This window comes from Periophthalmus magnuspinnatus, chromosome 14, assembly GCF_009829125.3.
Source record: "Periophthalmus magnuspinnatus isolate fPerMag1 chromosome 14, fPerMag1.2.pri, whole genome shotgun sequence".
In the NCBI taxonomy this organism is placed as follows: Eukaryota; Metazoa; Chordata; class Actinopteri; order Gobiiformes; family Gobiidae; genus Periophthalmus; species Periophthalmus magnuspinnatus.
This window is the reverse complement of record NC_047139.1, coordinates 10,597,439-10,616,039: the sequence shown is the minus strand read 5'-3', so window position 1 is coordinate 10,616,039 and position 18,601 is coordinate 10,597,439. Positions and strand designations below refer to the sequence as shown.

At 39.1% G+C, this 18,601-nt stretch overlaps 1 protein-coding gene across 1 annotated transcript; it reads right to left on the bottom strand.

Annotated features, from left to right (window-relative positions):
* Positions 1–510: 510 nt before the first annotated feature.
* Positions 511–11,318, bottom strand: LOC117381810 (protein sprouty homolog 3). Its single transcript, XM_033978838.2, has 2 exons — positions 10,881–11,318; positions 511–1,842 (listed from the first exon to the last, which is right to left on the bottom strand). The coding sequence occupies exon 2, from the start codon at positions 1,775–1,777 to the stop codon at positions 896–898; it is 882 nt and encodes a 293-aa protein (XP_033834729.1). The 5' UTR covers positions 1,778–1,842; positions 10,881–11,318; the 3' UTR covers positions 511–895.
* Between the last annotated feature and the right edge of the window lie 7,283 nt (positions 11,319–18,601).

The window sequence follows — 18,601 nt, the reverse complement described above, 5'->3', positions numbered from 1 at the left end:
GTACAGGGAGCTTGGATATGTGGAAGAGTCAGGAAAAGGAAGATGATGTTCAAATAATATCACCAAAAATGACGTCCAAAATGGGAAATGGGGTTTGAGATGATGACACCAATCCCTTTAGATAAGTAGTTTTCTTTTTGTGTTAAGTTTAAGTTTGATTTATGTGGTCTCAGCATCAACTACACCATGTTAAAAGAGTAGGTAGAGTGATAATCAGAAGCACATATCAGAAATCTCAAAATAAAATGTGTTAGTTTTATATGCTAGGCTATTTGTTAAAACTGGCAAAGAGTTAAAATACTCAACAATGACTTTTAAGGGTTGGTAACTGTTGAAACCCTCTTTATTATTAATAATTTTCAATTTTTGTGAGCTTATCCTTCCTGGATAAGCACGTTGGCGTGTGATCTTTAGCATCAGCATTTTGCATTGAATAGTTAATAGCAAGGATTCTAATCTGTTATCACTCCTACACCCACAGGTATCTTAAAACAGTGCATTCTGCTGCTCTCTCTGTTGTGTTTTACCCAACTTGAGTGATTTGTGGTAGTCGGAGAGGCCATTGGCACATTGTTACATCTCAGTCCAGTCAGCCACAAGGCAGCTATGGCTACTGTTTTCACAAAAAAGTGGTGTCTCCCTTAGAAGATTAAAAATTGAAGCTTGAGAACATGTATGCTACAGTAAAAATGCAGTCTGTTTTGGACCATGTGATCAGTGTCAACATAACACATTTGTTTTGCATAGTACTTAGTTTTGAATCCTGACTGTTCCACATATTCTTCTGACCCTTCTTCTGACTGAGTTGATCATAGGTAGGTTTGTCGCTAAATCTTCAGCTCTGGCTCCTTGTTGTTCTCTTTGACGCGTTTAGCTTTAAATTGTTTTAACCCTGTCATAAAAGTTTATCCATGGTTTTGCTTCTCAGCGACGGAGGAGGACCAGCGTTAGGGTTGGAGGCTGAGATCTTGCGGCACACAGTATTGGTGTTGGTACATCTACATCCGGGGCGCGTGGCTCTGTCGTGGGCGCACTGGCACAGGGCAAGGCACAGGCGGGCCGGGGGGTAGCAGCACAGGCAGGGCAGGCAGAGGGTGAGGAACGTCATGGCGCTCCATCGAGAGCAAGAGTGCGCGGAGGAGCAGGAGCACGGCCGATCGGCGCAGTTCTCCTCGTCGTCCTCAGCGGAGCAGTGGTAAAAAAGTCCCTTAACGCAACACAGACATGTCCCGTACTCCACCAGACTTTCAGGAGAGCACAGGCAGCGCTGGTTACACGCCCAACATGAGGGAAGGCGGCGTGGGGTACAGCACTCCAGGCATTTACAGCGACTGCAGCGTTCACAGATAAACATATGCTGTCCGAATTCATCCTCAGTAAGGCCTTTCCCAAAAGAAATGTCCTGTTTTAGATCCGCTTTGGGCTGGGAGCGCACTACAGAGCCCAGGCCGGAGTGAGAGGGGGTAAGACTGGCGATCAAGCGTTGATCAGATGCTGCACTTGTTCGGGACCAAGTGGAGCTGACGGTGCTGGAGCGACTCAAATGGGAGAAATGAGGGTGGTGTTGGTGGCTTTGACTGCGAGGCAAAGCGGGCGGGCCGTGGACTGGGTAGACCCGGTCCTCGTGGACATAGATGAAACCAGTCTGGGGTCCCTGGTCGAATCCCGCCACCGGACGATCCACATAGTCGTTGTTGGCGCGAATGGCTCTGATCTGGTCTAGAGACAGCACCTGGTCCAAGCCGTCGGCATCCGTCCTGAAGGAACGAGGGTCCATCACGGAGAGTCCCGGGTCAAAACCAGGACGGACTGCTCCCCAAAGTCACGGGACATCAGACAAACCTGCACATATAAAAGAAAAAGCTCAGTTACATTACAGGTTACATTTTAGCAGTATCATTTAGGAGTTTTATGTTTTGAACCGCTGGTCATTTAGGCCTACACGTTGCCTACATACAGTATTAGGTTAGCACATTGACAAAACAAGGCTGGAACGGGGTCAGCAATTGCTTATTTTCTGCCTGATTTTTAAACATTGTGTGTAGGACATGTTTTAAAATGTACTGATAGTTTAGCCCACTTAGTCCATTCTCTCACATTGATGTTGAATTCTGAAGAAACATCTGTCATGATAGTTTGCTTTTTCCATGTGGTTCTCGTCCAACAATGTCTCTGATTGGATAAAATAATATGTTTCATGTAGGTGTTTTGATATAGCTTTAATCATTCAGGCTAACTTTTTTTCACAAGCTGTTTTTACATGTTACTGTGTGTAGTAAAAGGCATTTTCCTGAACTAGATCAACATAAGAAACTGTAGCATGAAGTCAATACTTTGAGCGACCCCCAGCACATGCTCCCCCAGGCCCCAGGATCCTAGTTTGAAAATGGCAAAGAGGGAGAGAGACTAGTTTTCAACAGGTAACCCTCTTTTTAGGTTAGTGCTTACCTTCAACACGACCCTAGTGTCCACCTCAAAGCACACTGGCTAACATATGTACATGAGTAGAAGAGTCAGTGAATAAGATCAGCAAACCTCTTCTCTCAATTATTCCAACATAAGTTTTGTGCTGTTTAAGTTCATTAATACAGAGTGATTTTACTGACCTACAATTTCCTATCACAAAGTTTGACATGTGCTCTTAGCGTGTGTCTGGTAGAGCATATAAAGTAATAAAAAATGTGATTTGGAGACAGCTTTGTAAATCTGGTGTGGCCCGGAGCAACATTTTTTGTATTTTTAAGACATACAAATGAAAGAAAGTTGGTTTTATGAATGCTTCTGTTCAGTGTCAGGAGGCCTTTCACTCTTTATCTCCGATCTGCAGCTCTCTCCAATTGGCCTCATTTCTTTGAGAGCTCGGGCTGTACCCACCCATCGGCCCTTTGGACTCAGTACAACATCTCTCTGCCACCAACAGACAATGACAATGTGCTGTATTATGAATCAAAGAAAACAACATAAAACAAAACACTTAACTTTTCTGATGGAGGGCTCGTTGTTTGTATTTGTCTCTATGGAGATATTATGGGTTTGTCTGAAATGATACACATTGATGGAGACGAGCAGAAACCACCAGGCTAAGTTACAAGTCAGGTCTGTGTAGAGGCAACACTGCTCAGAGTATAGTGCGTTTAATGAATACATAGATTAATTTTATGCCATATTGTAATATTTCAAATGAAGTAATAACATGTATCCATTGACAAAAACTAAATACACCTACACCTGTACTTGCTGCAACACTCTTTCCTTCAAATCCACTGGAGCAGTAGAACTATCAGCCTCCTCACCATCTCCATATGTTCCTTTTCACCAGTATCAGAACTCTAAGCTTAAAGAAAACACATTATCCGTTTGCGAACAATCAAATACACTGATCATGATTTTACATTTTGTTGATCGCAAACTGTAATACCTGAAACAACCTAAGAACAGAAACAGGACTTGCATAACTACTTTGATGCCACCAGCCCCACCTCTTTATAGCAGCATTTCACAATAAAGAACAGTGGATTTTAATTTACCATGTACTGAAAAATGGCTGTGCAACAGTTTTTAACATCCGGAGGCTGAATTTTACAGGAGATCACAAGCAAGTACAGGGCAGTGGGCGGAGATATGAAAGAAAGGTAGACGAAAACAGGGATTTTCTGAGCACTCGAACCTTGAATGCAAAACAACACCAGACTTTGCATGAATCAATTGAAATAAATCTTTGACACGTATGAAGGAAAAGCTTAAAACCAATAGAAGTGCAGTTGTGTTGACTGATTATGTAACTGTGAATACATTTCTCAGTAACTACAGCACAGTATGAGTTCAGAGACTGCTCAGAGAAACTGAGAGTGTCTGAAAAATCCAATGCAAAAACAATCAGAGGCAACTCAAGACTGTGAAACCGGAGCTCACACATCCATCACCGGAGGACGCACGCAGAGGGGCAGCCTTCACTTAGACCAGCTCTACTGTGAAGATTCAATGTTACAGGCTAGCCACGCTAATTCAACTCCAATTTATAATCAACTGTATTCTCGGTGGAACGGTTTACTTTGTTTTACTGGATTGAAAATATAACAAAAAGTACACACTCACACATTGCTCATAGGGTTAAAGCTGTAACGTTTGTGGTGGAGGGTCTGCCACTTGCTTGTCTTGTTGGATAAAACACTACTTTACCTGGAATGTTCCACAGTAGGGCATTAAACAGATCTAACTTGCATTTATTCAATAGTAATCACTTGCTTTTCTCCATGGAGATAGATACATTAATAGCAAACTGTGGAATATTCCAGTCCAGTCCGAGTCTCCAACATAAATGTGACACAGTGCAGTTTTGAGATAAAATAACATCTTAAACACATTTTAGTTGACATAAGTTGTTGTAATTTTACCCGTTAAAGCTGCTTGATGGGTTGCACTTGCCAGACCACAGGGCAACAACAGTACAGATGATTTTTTTTCTGGAAATTAGGATCATACATCATGAACTACATTTTGATTTAGCCATGTTTGTTGTAGCAGGTAAAACATCCAGATAAATGCATTAGACAACAATAGAAAAAATAAATAAAATAGACAGATGGATAGATGGAGCAATCCCATTATACTACTGTTAAATATTTTTAGTATATATGACATGGTTAGAATGTTAAAATCAATTGCTTTCCAAGGCTAAATTGTTGATAAGTGACAGTGACACAACAATATCTATTCAATCTGTTCAATTTTAAACCTGCACATGGTGGTGTTGATGAGTTAATAGCGTCACTAACATTACTAAAACAATCGTGAAAGTTCTGCATTTGTAGATTTCAAAATGTATCTTCATTATTCAGTCAATACAATTTATGCTCAAAAAAGTTAACATATGAAGTGCTTTATTAAGGAAATTTTCATTAATTTCAACATGCCATTGTTGTTCGGCCATGGTGTCAGTGCTCGTGAATAATCGTTAAATTGTAAAACAAAACAGAAAAATATATTGTGAGATCCCTACTAAGAAGATGAAAATTTGCAATATACTGTAACTCAACCTCGTTACCTTGGCCTGTGACATGAGAGGTATAATACTCCCTACAGCTGGAGCATTGACTGGACTGAAGTAGAATGGACTGGACTATCAGAATGTCTTGAGGGTTCATGTCTCCTGTACTGATGGTAAATAAACTTCTCCTGCATTTGAACTCCAGCCTCACGTCTCTTCTTCAATTTATTGTACAACAAAAGCCCCTGACTGTATTTGCACAGGGTAAGTGATAGGCTGCTGTCAGCTTGTGCCTGAGTGGGTCCTGTAGCCTGCAGACAGATAAGAGCAGGTCTGACTCGGGCGGATGTGTTTTTAAATGAGTCCAGGACTGAGGACTAATGAGGTCTGGTCTGGGCTATCACCACAATCTACTGTCCACAGCACCAGACGTAACCTCGTTTAGACCTGCTGTACACGACATGGACATGCTTTCAGACCTGGGTTTGGCTAGTGCGATCTTAAGCCGATTCTCTTGTTTTTTTCTAGGTGCAACTAACAAGGATTCGGTCTCAAGATTTGGAGATGGGTCTCTGAGTGCTTCCAGCAAGTGCCCACTGCCCCTGACAAGTTGTCCCAGTGGCATTTATCAAAACTCCATGTTTTACACGTTGAATTGGTTCTATTATTCCAATGTAATAGCATCAATTAATCAAACTGTATTTCTAAATTAATTTAATCCACAGTATGTAACTTTTTAGCTGGTTGAGCTTGGTTGAAATGTTCAATTGCCTATAATCTTTTGATAATCTTCTACAGTATGGCATGAAAACGTGTCTATCTCCATGAAATATAGTTGACTTTTGTATGGAATCAGAGAGATGCCATAAATAAATTATATAGTTCCTATAACTAGTCTTGGATGAGTATAACCTACTTTTTGTATAAAAGAAATCACAACTCTTCCTGGGATGCCATTAGTTGTCATACTGGATAGGCCTAATAGAGAACCAAAACACACAATCTAAACATAAACAACTTCTATTTTATTTTGTTAATAAATAAATACTAACAAAAATAAATGCAGAATTTTAAGGTTTAATTTATATGCATCCATGTAACTATTATATAACTATTTAAGAGAAATTTTACATGTATGTCTACTACCTTTTTTGTTTGAGTGTTTATTGTTCTTGGATTGCTTTGCCTTGTACATTGCAGCGTCTTTACCCAGGAGGAGACTGGAGAGCTGGGAGGCAGTAGGACCCAGGGGCCTTTGGCGGCGCCCGGTGGGACCTCAGTCAGATTGAATGACCATAAACCAGGATGAGTTTCCGGATGTGGCGAATCTGAGCCGAGCGGAAGGACTGAAATATAGACTGTCCAGATCCAAGAGCAGAGCAGGCCTGAGGGAGTGGCCACGCACTGGGAAAGTATTCCAGTCCAAACAAGAGCCACAAATGTTTTTACAGCAGATTTCAAGAAACAGGGGAACTACACTTTAAGAAAGCTGAGCATGTGTTATTAATGCCACAAACATAAATAAATCTTCAGCTACTTCTGAGAATGCAACTCCTGTCAGGTTCAAAATAACATTGAAAGATGGGTCAAATGCAGAGGACAAATTTCCTATAAAGATGGTCAGTGCTGGACTGAGACGAAGAATCTGCTCTGGACATTTTGATCTGGACCGGTCACCCGTACAATCACCGTCTTTATACTGATTCAGTAAAAACATGATGTTTTAATACCAGTTTGATATTATATATTACGTTACAAATTTAATATTTGTGTTTATACCCAGCCGCCCTGCAGGTGGCGCTCACTTAGATATAGGGTGGAGAGCTCAGTCACACAGGAGGAGCTCAGAGTAGAGCTGCTGCTCCTCCATGTGGAGAGGGGCCAGCTGAGGTGGCTAGTGCATCTGTTTCGGGTCACTCCTCCTTCCTGGAGAGGTGTTCTGGGCATGTCCCACCAGGAGGATGCCCCAAGACCCAGGACACACCGAAAGGACAATGTCTCTCGATTGGCCTGGGAATTGGGATTGGCCTTGGTGCTAAATGTAATACTATGAAAAATCAAGTTGAACGAGTCCCCGTGTAGGACCCAGAGTCCCCGTGTAGGACCCAGAGTGCGCTTGTTGGTGCTCAGAGCGCAGAGTCACGATCTGAGCTCAGCAGTGGAAATAGACTGAAGTGGCCCCAGGCACACACTTGTGTCAGGACGTCTGGACTCATGTTTTATGTCACTTTTAAAGAGAATAGTTTTGCTCTTTTGCTGAAATCACGTAAGAAAAAGCGATGTATAAATATATAAATAAAAACTGTTGTGAAGATTGAATAATGCAGAATGCCTTTCAGGGGTTTAAAACATTCCCAGCGTGCGGCCTCTCGAGATCCAGTCTCGCCCCGTCCGCTCTGAGGGGCCGGGCCGTAGTGAACTCAGATGTCAGAGCGTGTACGTGGGCCACTGAAGTGTCACAACAGGTGTGGTGATGCACAGGTCTGACAGTGACCGGCCCAAAAAGCTCCTCGGCCAATTATATTTAACATTTTTAATACAAGACTTTAGTAAAAAAAAAAAAAAAAAAAAAAAAAAAAGTCTGTTTGTTAAAGTTTTATTTTTATTTTGGTGAATTTTCCAACTTTCTGGTAGGAGATAATGCTGTTGCCTGTCAAACATAATGTTCACAGGGACCAATCCGTCTGTTTTACACAATAGTCATTATTACACAAGTGGCAATACCTTTACTTTTTAAAATGAATGTTAAAAGTGTCAAACTCGGTGCTACTTCTTGCTACTTTTTGTTGTTTGTTGACACACTTCCAGTTCCTGGTGTAAAACTATGATAAATATTTACCACAGATACTGGTGAATATATAAATTACCAAGTAAATATATATTACCAAGTTATGTTTAGAAAAACATAAAAACCTGTCATATGCACTTTAAATTCATCAAGGTTAAAGGTCCACTCTGTAACTTTTGTGCTTGTGTCCATGGGGATGTTGATGCTTTGCTTAGAATGTTCCAACATATGGCATTAAACTTATCTACCTCCATGGAGACAAGCATGTTGTCCTCCAGGCCAAGTCACAGGTCAGATCTGTGGAGAGGTGACCCAACCCACAGTAAGAATGCATATTTTTAAGGCATGTTTTTTTAGATATAATTTGGCAGTTAAAATATCTGTGACTGAACACACGGAAGGTTTAATACTGTGGAGCATTCACAGTAAAGCAAAGTACAAGCAGATGGCAGACCTTCCTCAAGAAAAGTTCTGCAGTGCACCACAAACTTCAGGGATAGAATCTTTTTCAAGGCATTCTGTGAAAGAAGGAAACACAAAAGCTAAACCTCTGACAAGAAGTTTTTATATAAAGTAAATGTTTTTTGATTTTTGTGATTACAGGGTGCTTAATAAATTTAATCTTATTAGGAACAGACCTTATGCTAAATACACTTTGATGAATGTGTGGACTAAACAACAAGGTTCAGGTTTTACATGTGTTAATTATCTGTATCAGGATTTCATTCAAGAATACTGCCTTAACCCGTAGAGTTAGAATCTCATTGTAGAACGTGAAAGCTTAAAACTAATTGATTGCATTGCCTCGTACTCTTATGCTTGATAATAAATTCTTAGATCATGCATTTGTTGGCCAGAGTTCTGACTTGGTTTCCTGTGCTGTGAGCTGGAGGTGCTTCAGCGCATTACAGTACATTATATTGCATCCGCTGCCGTCCATTCACTCACATTATGTCGTACACCGCACCCACTAACGGACAGGATCAATCAAGTCTGGGATTTAGGATGCTTAATAACAAAGTTTTAAAACTAAATGATCTGGTTTCAATTATCTGTTTTAGCTATGAATTTTGACATGAAAGCATCTGACTTGTAAATATACATTTCCCTTTAAACATTTTGCATTGCTCGTAGACTGCATAAACATATAGCTGATTATAAAAGGCTAGCTAATGACTTTGAAAGAGCTGTTGCTAAGTATTAAAAATGAAATAAATGTATTAAAATCCATCTTAAAGGAGTTATGAAAAGTGAAATATATTGGATACCAGTTGCCAAATACAGCTGACTTGTACCAAAATTACTAGTTTATTTTATTTTTGGATTTTAGACCTAGTATTTTTTATTCTACTCTAAAATTACATGATGACTAACCCAGAACTAACAGCAAGCACTGAACTACGACTAACCTGGACTACAGAACTAACCCAGGACTTCATCAGGTCTTCAACGGGACAACAAAGTTACCTATAGGACTTGATATACAAGGAGGATTAATGCTGGGTTTAAACTATACGACTGACTGCGACTGAACCAGGACTGAACCAGGACTAAACCAGGACTAAACCAGGACTAAACCAGGACTAAACCATTACTAAACCAGGACTAAACTAGGACTAACCAGGATAGCTCACGTTGGCGGTTGATTGCCCCTCCCCCGTCCCACAGCGGAGATGGGTATCGACATTTTACATCCGACCTTGAACACAATCAATGCCAACCCACATGTCCCCATCACACTGCCCCACCAGATAGACCAGCACAACCAGGACTGAACCAGGACTGAACCAGGACTGAACCAGGACTGAACCAGGACTAAACCAGGACTGAACTAGGACTAAACCAGAGCTAAACCAGGACTCAATCAGGACTAAACCCAGACTGAACTAGGCCTGAACTAGTAATAAAGTGTCTAAGACTAATGGCAAACTTTGACTAAACAAGTACTCAACCGGGATTAAACCACGCCATAGAACTAAACCGAGACTGAACTAGTAATAAACCAGGACAGAACTAGGACTAAACCAGGACTAAATCAGGACTGAACGAACTATAGGACTGAACCAGCACTAAACCAGGGATGAACAAGGACTTTCCTGGGACTTAACCAGGACTAAACCAGGACTGAAACAGGGCTAAACTAAACTGATTACATCTTAAGTAAGGTAAAACTTTGACTTAACAAAGAGTAAACATGATTAAAACCGGGACAAGGACTAAATGAGAATTAGCACAATCTATGCCAAGATTATTCTAGGCAGGATTAATGAAACTTCCTCAACGTGGTTTTATTCAGTCAGGAGAAATCCAACTGTAACTGGACTCCTAGATAGTTTTAGCACTTGAAAAAAGTAATCACTTGGTTTTAAACTCTAACAACACTGAAATGAGATAAACTGCTGCTAATTCAGTTATGTTAATCTTAATAGAATCTTATTTCAAGCTAAATTATCTGTCAGTGAAGGAAAAATGCATCAAAGGGCACTTTCACACATTACATCAAAATTGGGACGGAAGAAATAACTCAACCAGGACTAAACCAAGACTAAACTAGGACTGGAACAAGACCAGTCCAAGTGTACATTAGGACTAAAGTGGACTATAACAAGGACTAAACCAGGACAAATGTCAATGTATCTTAATAAGTCAATTTAATAGGTACAAAAAGAAAAAAAATATCATACTTATCCACCAGATTTGCACTTAAAATACATGGTTACATTATAATAACTACACCTAAAGCATGAAGAAAGACGTACTTAATTAACTCCAAATCATAACCTGTTAATTAAGTAGTTATTAAGCCTGAATCATTCTTAATAAATGCTTTATTAAGGCTAATTATGGTACAATTGTTTACCCGTGTCGTTACAGACTAAGTTTTGGCCTCCTTTCTTAACTCCGAGCATTTTGCTGTTATTTAAAAATATACTGACAAAATATTCACCCTTTCAAGCTAACATTGAATACATTGAAATCCATTGAAATCCATTAGCTGCGATGCAAAATCCCTGTCTCTCTTTCGGTCCATCTCTCTCCACTCGCAGCCCAAGGTCATGCTAATCATCAATAGTTTAACAGTGGATCAAATGGCTGTAGGCTTACCTCTCACTGGGTCTAGCTCCATGCTCTCCTCTTAGTTTATGCAGCTTGCCACGAACTTGCGCCAAAAATGACCAAAAATTGTTGTTTGAAGCAGTCTTGGTTAACCTATTTTCTTGTGTTTTTGTTGCTTGAGCAGGGATTGGCTCTGTGATATCCTTGTAAATATTTAATGACTGTTGGCTTGTTGGGAGGATGCTCTTTCTCAATGTCCTCCTTGTCTTCGTCGGATGAATCCTTTGCAGCGATTTATGTATATACAAAAGTGTCCTGCAAAAAGGGTTTAAGATTTTAGTTTTTAGGAAAGTTTGAAAGCAGCACCAGTCTGAAGTTGCAAAATATATACACTTAAAATAGTCTCCGAAAAAGTTGAAAATGTGTGTTTTTCGTAGTTTTTGTGGGTTGAAATTAGCTAAAGTTTGCTGTCCCGTTTGGAGTTGCTTGTTGTTTGAATCAAAGCAAAATGAATGAGCTGAGCCTGGGATGCACAGTGCTCACAGGGACAGCCCGCCTCCTGCCCCCCTCCTCTTCCTCCTATTCCTCCTCTTCCTCCCCTCCTCTCAGTCTCACTCCCATCATTCAATCCGATTCAATTGTGCTTTTATGAACATGACTCTGCAGAAGAGATCCGGGCTCCACTGTTCCTCTGATCGCTGCACCAAATGCTTCATCAACATTTAGTTCAGATTACTTGAATTCTGAATGTCTATCTTATTTTGAACTAACTAAAAAAATGAACAAAATTTAAGATTTTAAGATGATTTATACATAATGCAAATGCATTAGTCCTTTTCCACAGCTACCCCAGGGCAGACTGATGCAAGCGAGGCGGCCAACTGCACCACTGGCCCCTCCGACCACCATCAACACTCACATACACCATTTTTATACTTGGCAATGTAGGTGAAGTGTCTTGCCTAAGCACGCAAGTTTGCACTAGAGCCACTTCTGCCCCAATGTAACATCTGGTAATCTCTCATCCAAGCACTAAACAGGCCCAACCTGCTCAGCTCCCAAGATCAGACAAGACTGGCCTGACAAGGTGGTAGTTAAAATGTAAATGTTCATTTTGATTGGTTCTGATGAAGTCTTACGTCAAGCTAAGTGTAAAATATTGAGAATTATTATTTTAAAAAGTTGTTATTTAAGTAGTAACTTTTTCATTAAGGAAGATTAATTAAACAGTTTCTAAGCCTGAATCATTCTTAATAAATTGTTCATAAGTGTCAGAGTCATTATGAGTCCAGTCTTTGTTTATGCTTTAGACTGTTAAAAGTGTAGTTATTATAAAGTGCCACCAATATGTCTAATGGCATGACTCTGTGTTGTACCTGCAGTGGAATCTCACAGGAAGCACAGCTGCCATCTGTACAGCGCAGTGTGGAGCTGAGTAAGGCCACAAAGTGCACATACATGACATTTTCACACAAAACATGAAGCGCTCCAATTACAGTCAGACAGCACTATCATTTTTCATCTGCTTTATTACAGCACAGATATAATGCCCTTCAATGTGTTTAAAAGTGCATGTACCCAATGTTTTCATGTATCTGAACAAAAACATGTCTTGCCCCAGTACAAATATTTATAAGCGGCTCTTGAGGTAAAAAAAAAATAAAAAAAAATAAAAAAAAAGTCTAATTATAAATCATTTTCATCAGGCCTCTAAAATTTAATATCATGAATACTTAGGATGCTCAAAATGCAAAAGGTAAGTGAGAGATAACTTTGTTTCTGAACATTTAAGATTATTTAAATGAAATGTAAACTGCAAAATCTTATAAATAATCTGTGTTTTACATGTCATTTTAAAAACATAATCTTTTGACCTTTTACTTGTAACAATTGTTTTAATCATACATAATGAAATACTGGCATAATATTTAAAAGTTGTTTCAGACAAGGATTGAACTGCTTACCCTTTGGTTGGTGGACGATCTAGGTAGGGTTATGAACAAAAAAAAAAAACTGCAATAAAAGTGCAGTATTGTGTCCCTTTTGTTTGCGTCAGCAGAAATAATGACAGCATTGAAACCAGGCCATTTGACATTGATCTTTTCTGACCCAGAATAGTCGTGCGTTTTGCTTAACATGCAGGTTTGAAACATGTGGGATTAACACAAACAATTTACCATGAAATCTGAATTAAAATGTGGAGGTTTACTTCATTTGTTGTGTCATCAAACATCCACTTCATCTATTTGAGCAGCACATGCATAACTGAATGACACCATAGAGACAGAAAGTTAAAGCCATACACTGAAAGTTTAATGCCCTATTGTGTAACATTCCAGGCATAACAATAACATCTCCACAGAGATGTGGAGAAGAAAGGTAAAAAAGGTATTTGTTTTGTATTTTTTATTTGTTATTAACTTAAATTTGTTAAACGATAAAGACACAAAAAAAATCCTACTCTGCTAGAAAATAGTTGCTCAGCTTTTGAATGGTAGTTGGTTTGAACTATAGTAACTTAAAGGAAATAAAGGCATAAATACATAAATATTATAAGTAATACTAAATAATCAAGTCATATAATTTCGTCTTGATTCCAGATAAATATTGTGAATAGTTTTTTCACTCATAGATATGACTTTGTTGCACTGGAGTGAGAGCAGTCTTCAGCAGTCCATTAGAGGCCCTCAGTGATTGGCTGTGGACTCGGGCCCTGAAATAGCAGGATTGGCCACGCTCCAGGCCCCATTTCCTGTGCTGTGTCTGAGAGAAACGCATTTCCTGAGCGCGGATAAAACTTTACTAATGAGACAAGAGCATCCTCGGCTCATCAAAGAGTGGGAGCAGCGGAAGAAGCGGAGCACCGGGCACAGGCTAATGGACCTCAGCATTCAGAGTGTGCACAGTTTAAGGCTTAAGAAACATACTGGGCTACATCATACTGGGATGGGCACGCTGAAGGACTTATGGAACTATATGTACAATTATATTTATTTGGTCTCTAAACTGGAATTGACAACAAGTGGGTTTAAAAGGCACAGTTTTTTTCCCGTCCAAAAGCAAAATACATCTTGCCCCAGTACAGATATGTACATTGTATAAGCAGGTCTTTTAAGGCAAATTAATTCCACTGTGTACTGTCTGCAACTAATAATATTATATTGTGTGAAAATCAGGAAGTATACTAGTTGTGGTTAAGGTTACTGTGATGACAAACTCCACTCCAGTTGTGAAAAGCATTTATAAACTTATTGCAGTCAGTAATTAGGCTGCTCAGAATAGATAAGATAACTTTGAAATAACTTTGGACCACTGCAAACTGTTTAAAATGAACTAGTTCAGTTTTTCACAGTTTGTATCAATGAATCATTGGATTTATATAGCACCTTTCATGACACCCAAAACACTTTACTTGCATTATTCATTCACTCCATACTCTGTGGTGATAAGCCTCTATTGTAGCTACCGCAGCCCTGGAGCAGACTGACGGAAGTGAGGCTGCCCATCTGCACCATCGGCCCCTCCGACCACTACTAACGCACTCACGCACACATCACTTTCACTGCCACAAGCGCCACTACCCACTGTGGCACATGGTATTTCCAGCGGTTTCCCATCCAAGTAATAACCAGGCCCAGCCTTGCTTAGCTTCTGAGACCTGAAGAGATCTGGCTTTGACAAGCCGGTATGGCCACGTGTCATTTTAAGATCAGGTACGGTGCCATAAAACAATGTGTTTGCATTGTTTTCGTAATAGGGCAGATGTAACATTTAAAATAAGAATTATTTCATCAAGACATATTTGATGTGGAAAGTTTTAATTTAATGAATAAAAAAATATCTGAATTGTTAAGGAAAAAAATGCCAAAGATGGTGCACTATGCAACTTTTCTGGTAGAGACCTCCGCCTGCTCGCGTCCAGATGTGAATGCGTTGCCTTGAATGTTCCTTTAAATTGAATTTGTCTTGTTAGTCTTCAGTTGCCTGTGTTTATTGCTTAAAAACACCATGTCAACTATGTCTATGTAATCCCTCAATCGTCCTAATCCATAGCAAAAGACGAAGTGGAGTCTTGCCTTTCCACAGATCTGACCTATCATTTATCCTGGTTGTATCTCCTCCTTGACTCTTTGGTGATAGATTACTGCAGTGTGGAACACTTTGCATAAGGGCAACAAGTTTTTTTTTGCTTATATGTCACTGACATCCTCAAATTGCATTTCTATAGTAATGTAATAACAGGCTTCTTAAAAAGAGCTTGGCTGAGTCTAATGGGGAAACCAGTGAAAATGTGAACTCCACACTGGTAATTTAACACGGGATCTTCTTACAGTTTGAAAGTGCTAACCACTCTGCCACTGATAGGATGACAATGCACTAAAAAGTAGCCCTCACTAAACTCAGATATAGCGCTGCTGCCTCTCTACAGAAATTGTCTAACCTCATCAGATCATATCAGACGGTCACGCTTCACTTTCTCTGTGCTCGGCCTCGTGATGCTACTGAGCAGGAGATATGGAGAGTCCAACAGAGTCCGTTTGGACTCTTTAAAGGTCAGTTTTTATATATAGTGGTAACAAAGTATAATTTACTTATACTGCAATATTTAAGTAACAAGGTTTAATTTGAGAAGAGGTTCATTGACTTGTGTCCTGTTCTGCAGAACTGTGAGGATCCACTTCTTCATAGTGGCATTTCACCATAAAGCAGCAGACTTACATTTATGTGTTTTCAATTTTGTTAAAGTAAAAAAGTAATTTATGGATGGGGACATGATAGGTCCACAATTTCTTAAAGGAGACATACTGTAATCAAGCTTTAATTTCATGTGAATACGCTTTTGATCATGTTATAACACTGTTCCTTCATCATTAATTTACACAAAGTTGTATTTCAGTTAATTCATGTTTGAGTAATCCAGTGTTTTTACCTAAACTTCATCCCCATCCACAGATCTTTACTTACAATGATTCAAAAATAAGACTATCACAGAGCCATTTTTCAACAATATGTAATACAAATTTGAGGCTTGTGAAATAGCACTATGAAGAGGCATCATTAAACATCATTAAAGTGAACAAAATGTAAAATAATGATCTATGTACCTACTGTATTTACCTGATTTTTACTTTAAAGATTAAATCAGGACCAGTTCATTTTAAACAGTTTTCAACAGCCCAAAGTTATTCCGCACTTACCTTATGCATTCTGACCATCCTAATTATTCACCACGATGAGTTCATAAGCACTTTTCACAACCTTCAGAGGCCAGAGTGGAGTTTTGCTGTCACGTTAGGTTAGTCTTGTCACATTTTGAAGTGTGACATATTGCTGAAGTAAATATAGACTATAAATGATAATATTGAAACCAAACCATAAAACAGAATTATCCTGTAAAAATTGTTCCAAACGCAATGTTTTAGTAGTCATAAATATTCATAATTCAACCTTCTACAGCTTAAATCTCATCATAATGCCAAAAATGTATGAAAAATGTCCAATTAGTACAAAGAAAAAGTACATATGATGAATACTGACTCCCAAAAAATGATTGTTCCATCTGTCATGTATTGAAGAATAAGTTGATATAGTGATTGTCGTGACAGGTTAATGCTAACAACAACTAGCATGCCAACCGCACAATTGATAAATCTCTTACAATAAAAGGCTTTATAATTAGATGCAGACAGTACAGAGCTGCTTATACAATAAATATGCACTGGAGCAAGATTTTTTTCTTAACTACATGGAAGAAAATCAGTCACTCAAAATACAACTCTGTGTAAACTGAAAGAAAACCATTGTCAGATAGATATAAGCTCGATAAATGTGTCCTTTAACACAATAGATAGATCCCTTATTGAGTACATGTGATTGTAATCCCTGTTGCATACACTACCCTTACCATAGGCACGTGCAGTGATGAGCTCGGGCAGTATTGGCAGGACGTCCTGTTGATGAGGCACATCGATGGAGCTGAGTGGGAGGGTAATGGGGCAGCATTGATTTTGATGGATAACTCCGGACCATACACAGCGCTGGAGAGTCCTGCCCCTTCTGGGAATCCTCTATGGAAAAATGAATGGGAGTCAACGGAGAGGAGTATGATATTTTTGGTTTTGTTCCTGCGGTCGTCTTTTTCTATTGTCATATTAAATTATGATAACATTACGTTTTTATTGGTCTGTGTTTTGTGTTGGGTTGGTTGGACACATGTGGAAGGATAATGGACCCGTAAATAAATTAAGATAAATTAAGACTTTTCCATCAGCTGCTTGTCTCTATGGAGATGTTATTGCTTTGCCTGAAATGTTCCAGAGTATGGCATTAAACATGTTCTATCTTGCATTTACTCAATTACATGTGATTTTATTGCTCAAACATATTCAAAAAACGTGTATTCTACTGTGATCAGCCCTGCCTCATTTGTCTCCATGGAAGTTTAATGCTATATCATGGGACATTCCAGGCAAAACAATAACATCCTCATGAAAACCTGCCACCAGAAAAGTTACCTAGTGCACGATTAAATCCTCAGGTTCAACATTTGTGTACTTTTGACAGTACAGATGCAACATTTTTAACTAAAACTTGATTTATTTAAAAGATGTTTTGTTTCTCTTTCTGCATTCAATCATACACATTCCGCACACAACAAAATATATTGGAAATGAGGGTGTCTAGAGAAATTATATATTGCACTTTTAAGAAATTAGGTTGGCTTTTATTATCAGGTCCATGGTAAATAAAATGTGTATTAGATAATGTTGTCCCTGCATCTGTAACAGTCCCATCCATCCTGGAGTAACCTACCCCGAGAGAACTGAATCTAAGTAATCCACCCATTACTGCTTCTACAGGCGTGCAAAAGAATGCATTGCTCCCTCATATGACGTGCGTAAAATAATGACACTTAATGAGAGAGTATTTGCAGCTCTTTGAGACGTAGATGCAGCTTCAGTCAGTTTGCTCTGGACCAGGGCTGCTTGTATAGTTTGCCTCTTAGCTCCACAGTGGTTGCAGTTATTGAAGTGAAACCAGTGAACAGATCTGACATGACCTCATTCTCTGATGCCTCTACACAGCACATGACAAAGGGCAGGGCTGAGCGACGCCATCTGCTGGATAACTAGTGCTGACACAGTTGTCTTGTTTCATTATATTAGTTTAATTTAAATACAAAACTCTACTAGTTTAGACCTAATCGTTAATAGGGGAGTCGCTAATTAGACCCTAACTTAATCCCACACCTTTGATTTTTTTGTTATCAATTGCTGTATTTAATTATATTTTGAAATTATTTTTTATTAATGATAGAGAAATAGCACTACTCTGTTATTTGGTTTTGTGGGTTTGATTTTTTTTTTTCCCCTCAAGAGCTCAAGTCAGGTGGAGGTGGATGGATAATCTTTTATTTTCATTTGAACCCCTGAGTTTGGAAATTGTTGTGTTTATAAAATTAAATTAGAGGATGGTATTGTACTAGAGACAAATGTGAAATAATTAGTAGCATGTTGGTAAAGTACAGTAGAGCCAGTTTTCATTCCTGGACCAAGTCGGGCCTTTTTGTGTCGAGTTCTCCCAAGTTTTAGTGTTACAGTTCGATAATCTCCCAAGATGCCATGTGAAACCTGGGTTCTGGAGCATTTCAATCTGTTTGATGGGCAGTGAAGTGTATCTTGATGAAAATAGGCATGCATTTATCTTATTAAGTTTACTTCCTACAAAAAAAAAAACACAAAAAAAAACAACAAACAAACAAACAGACA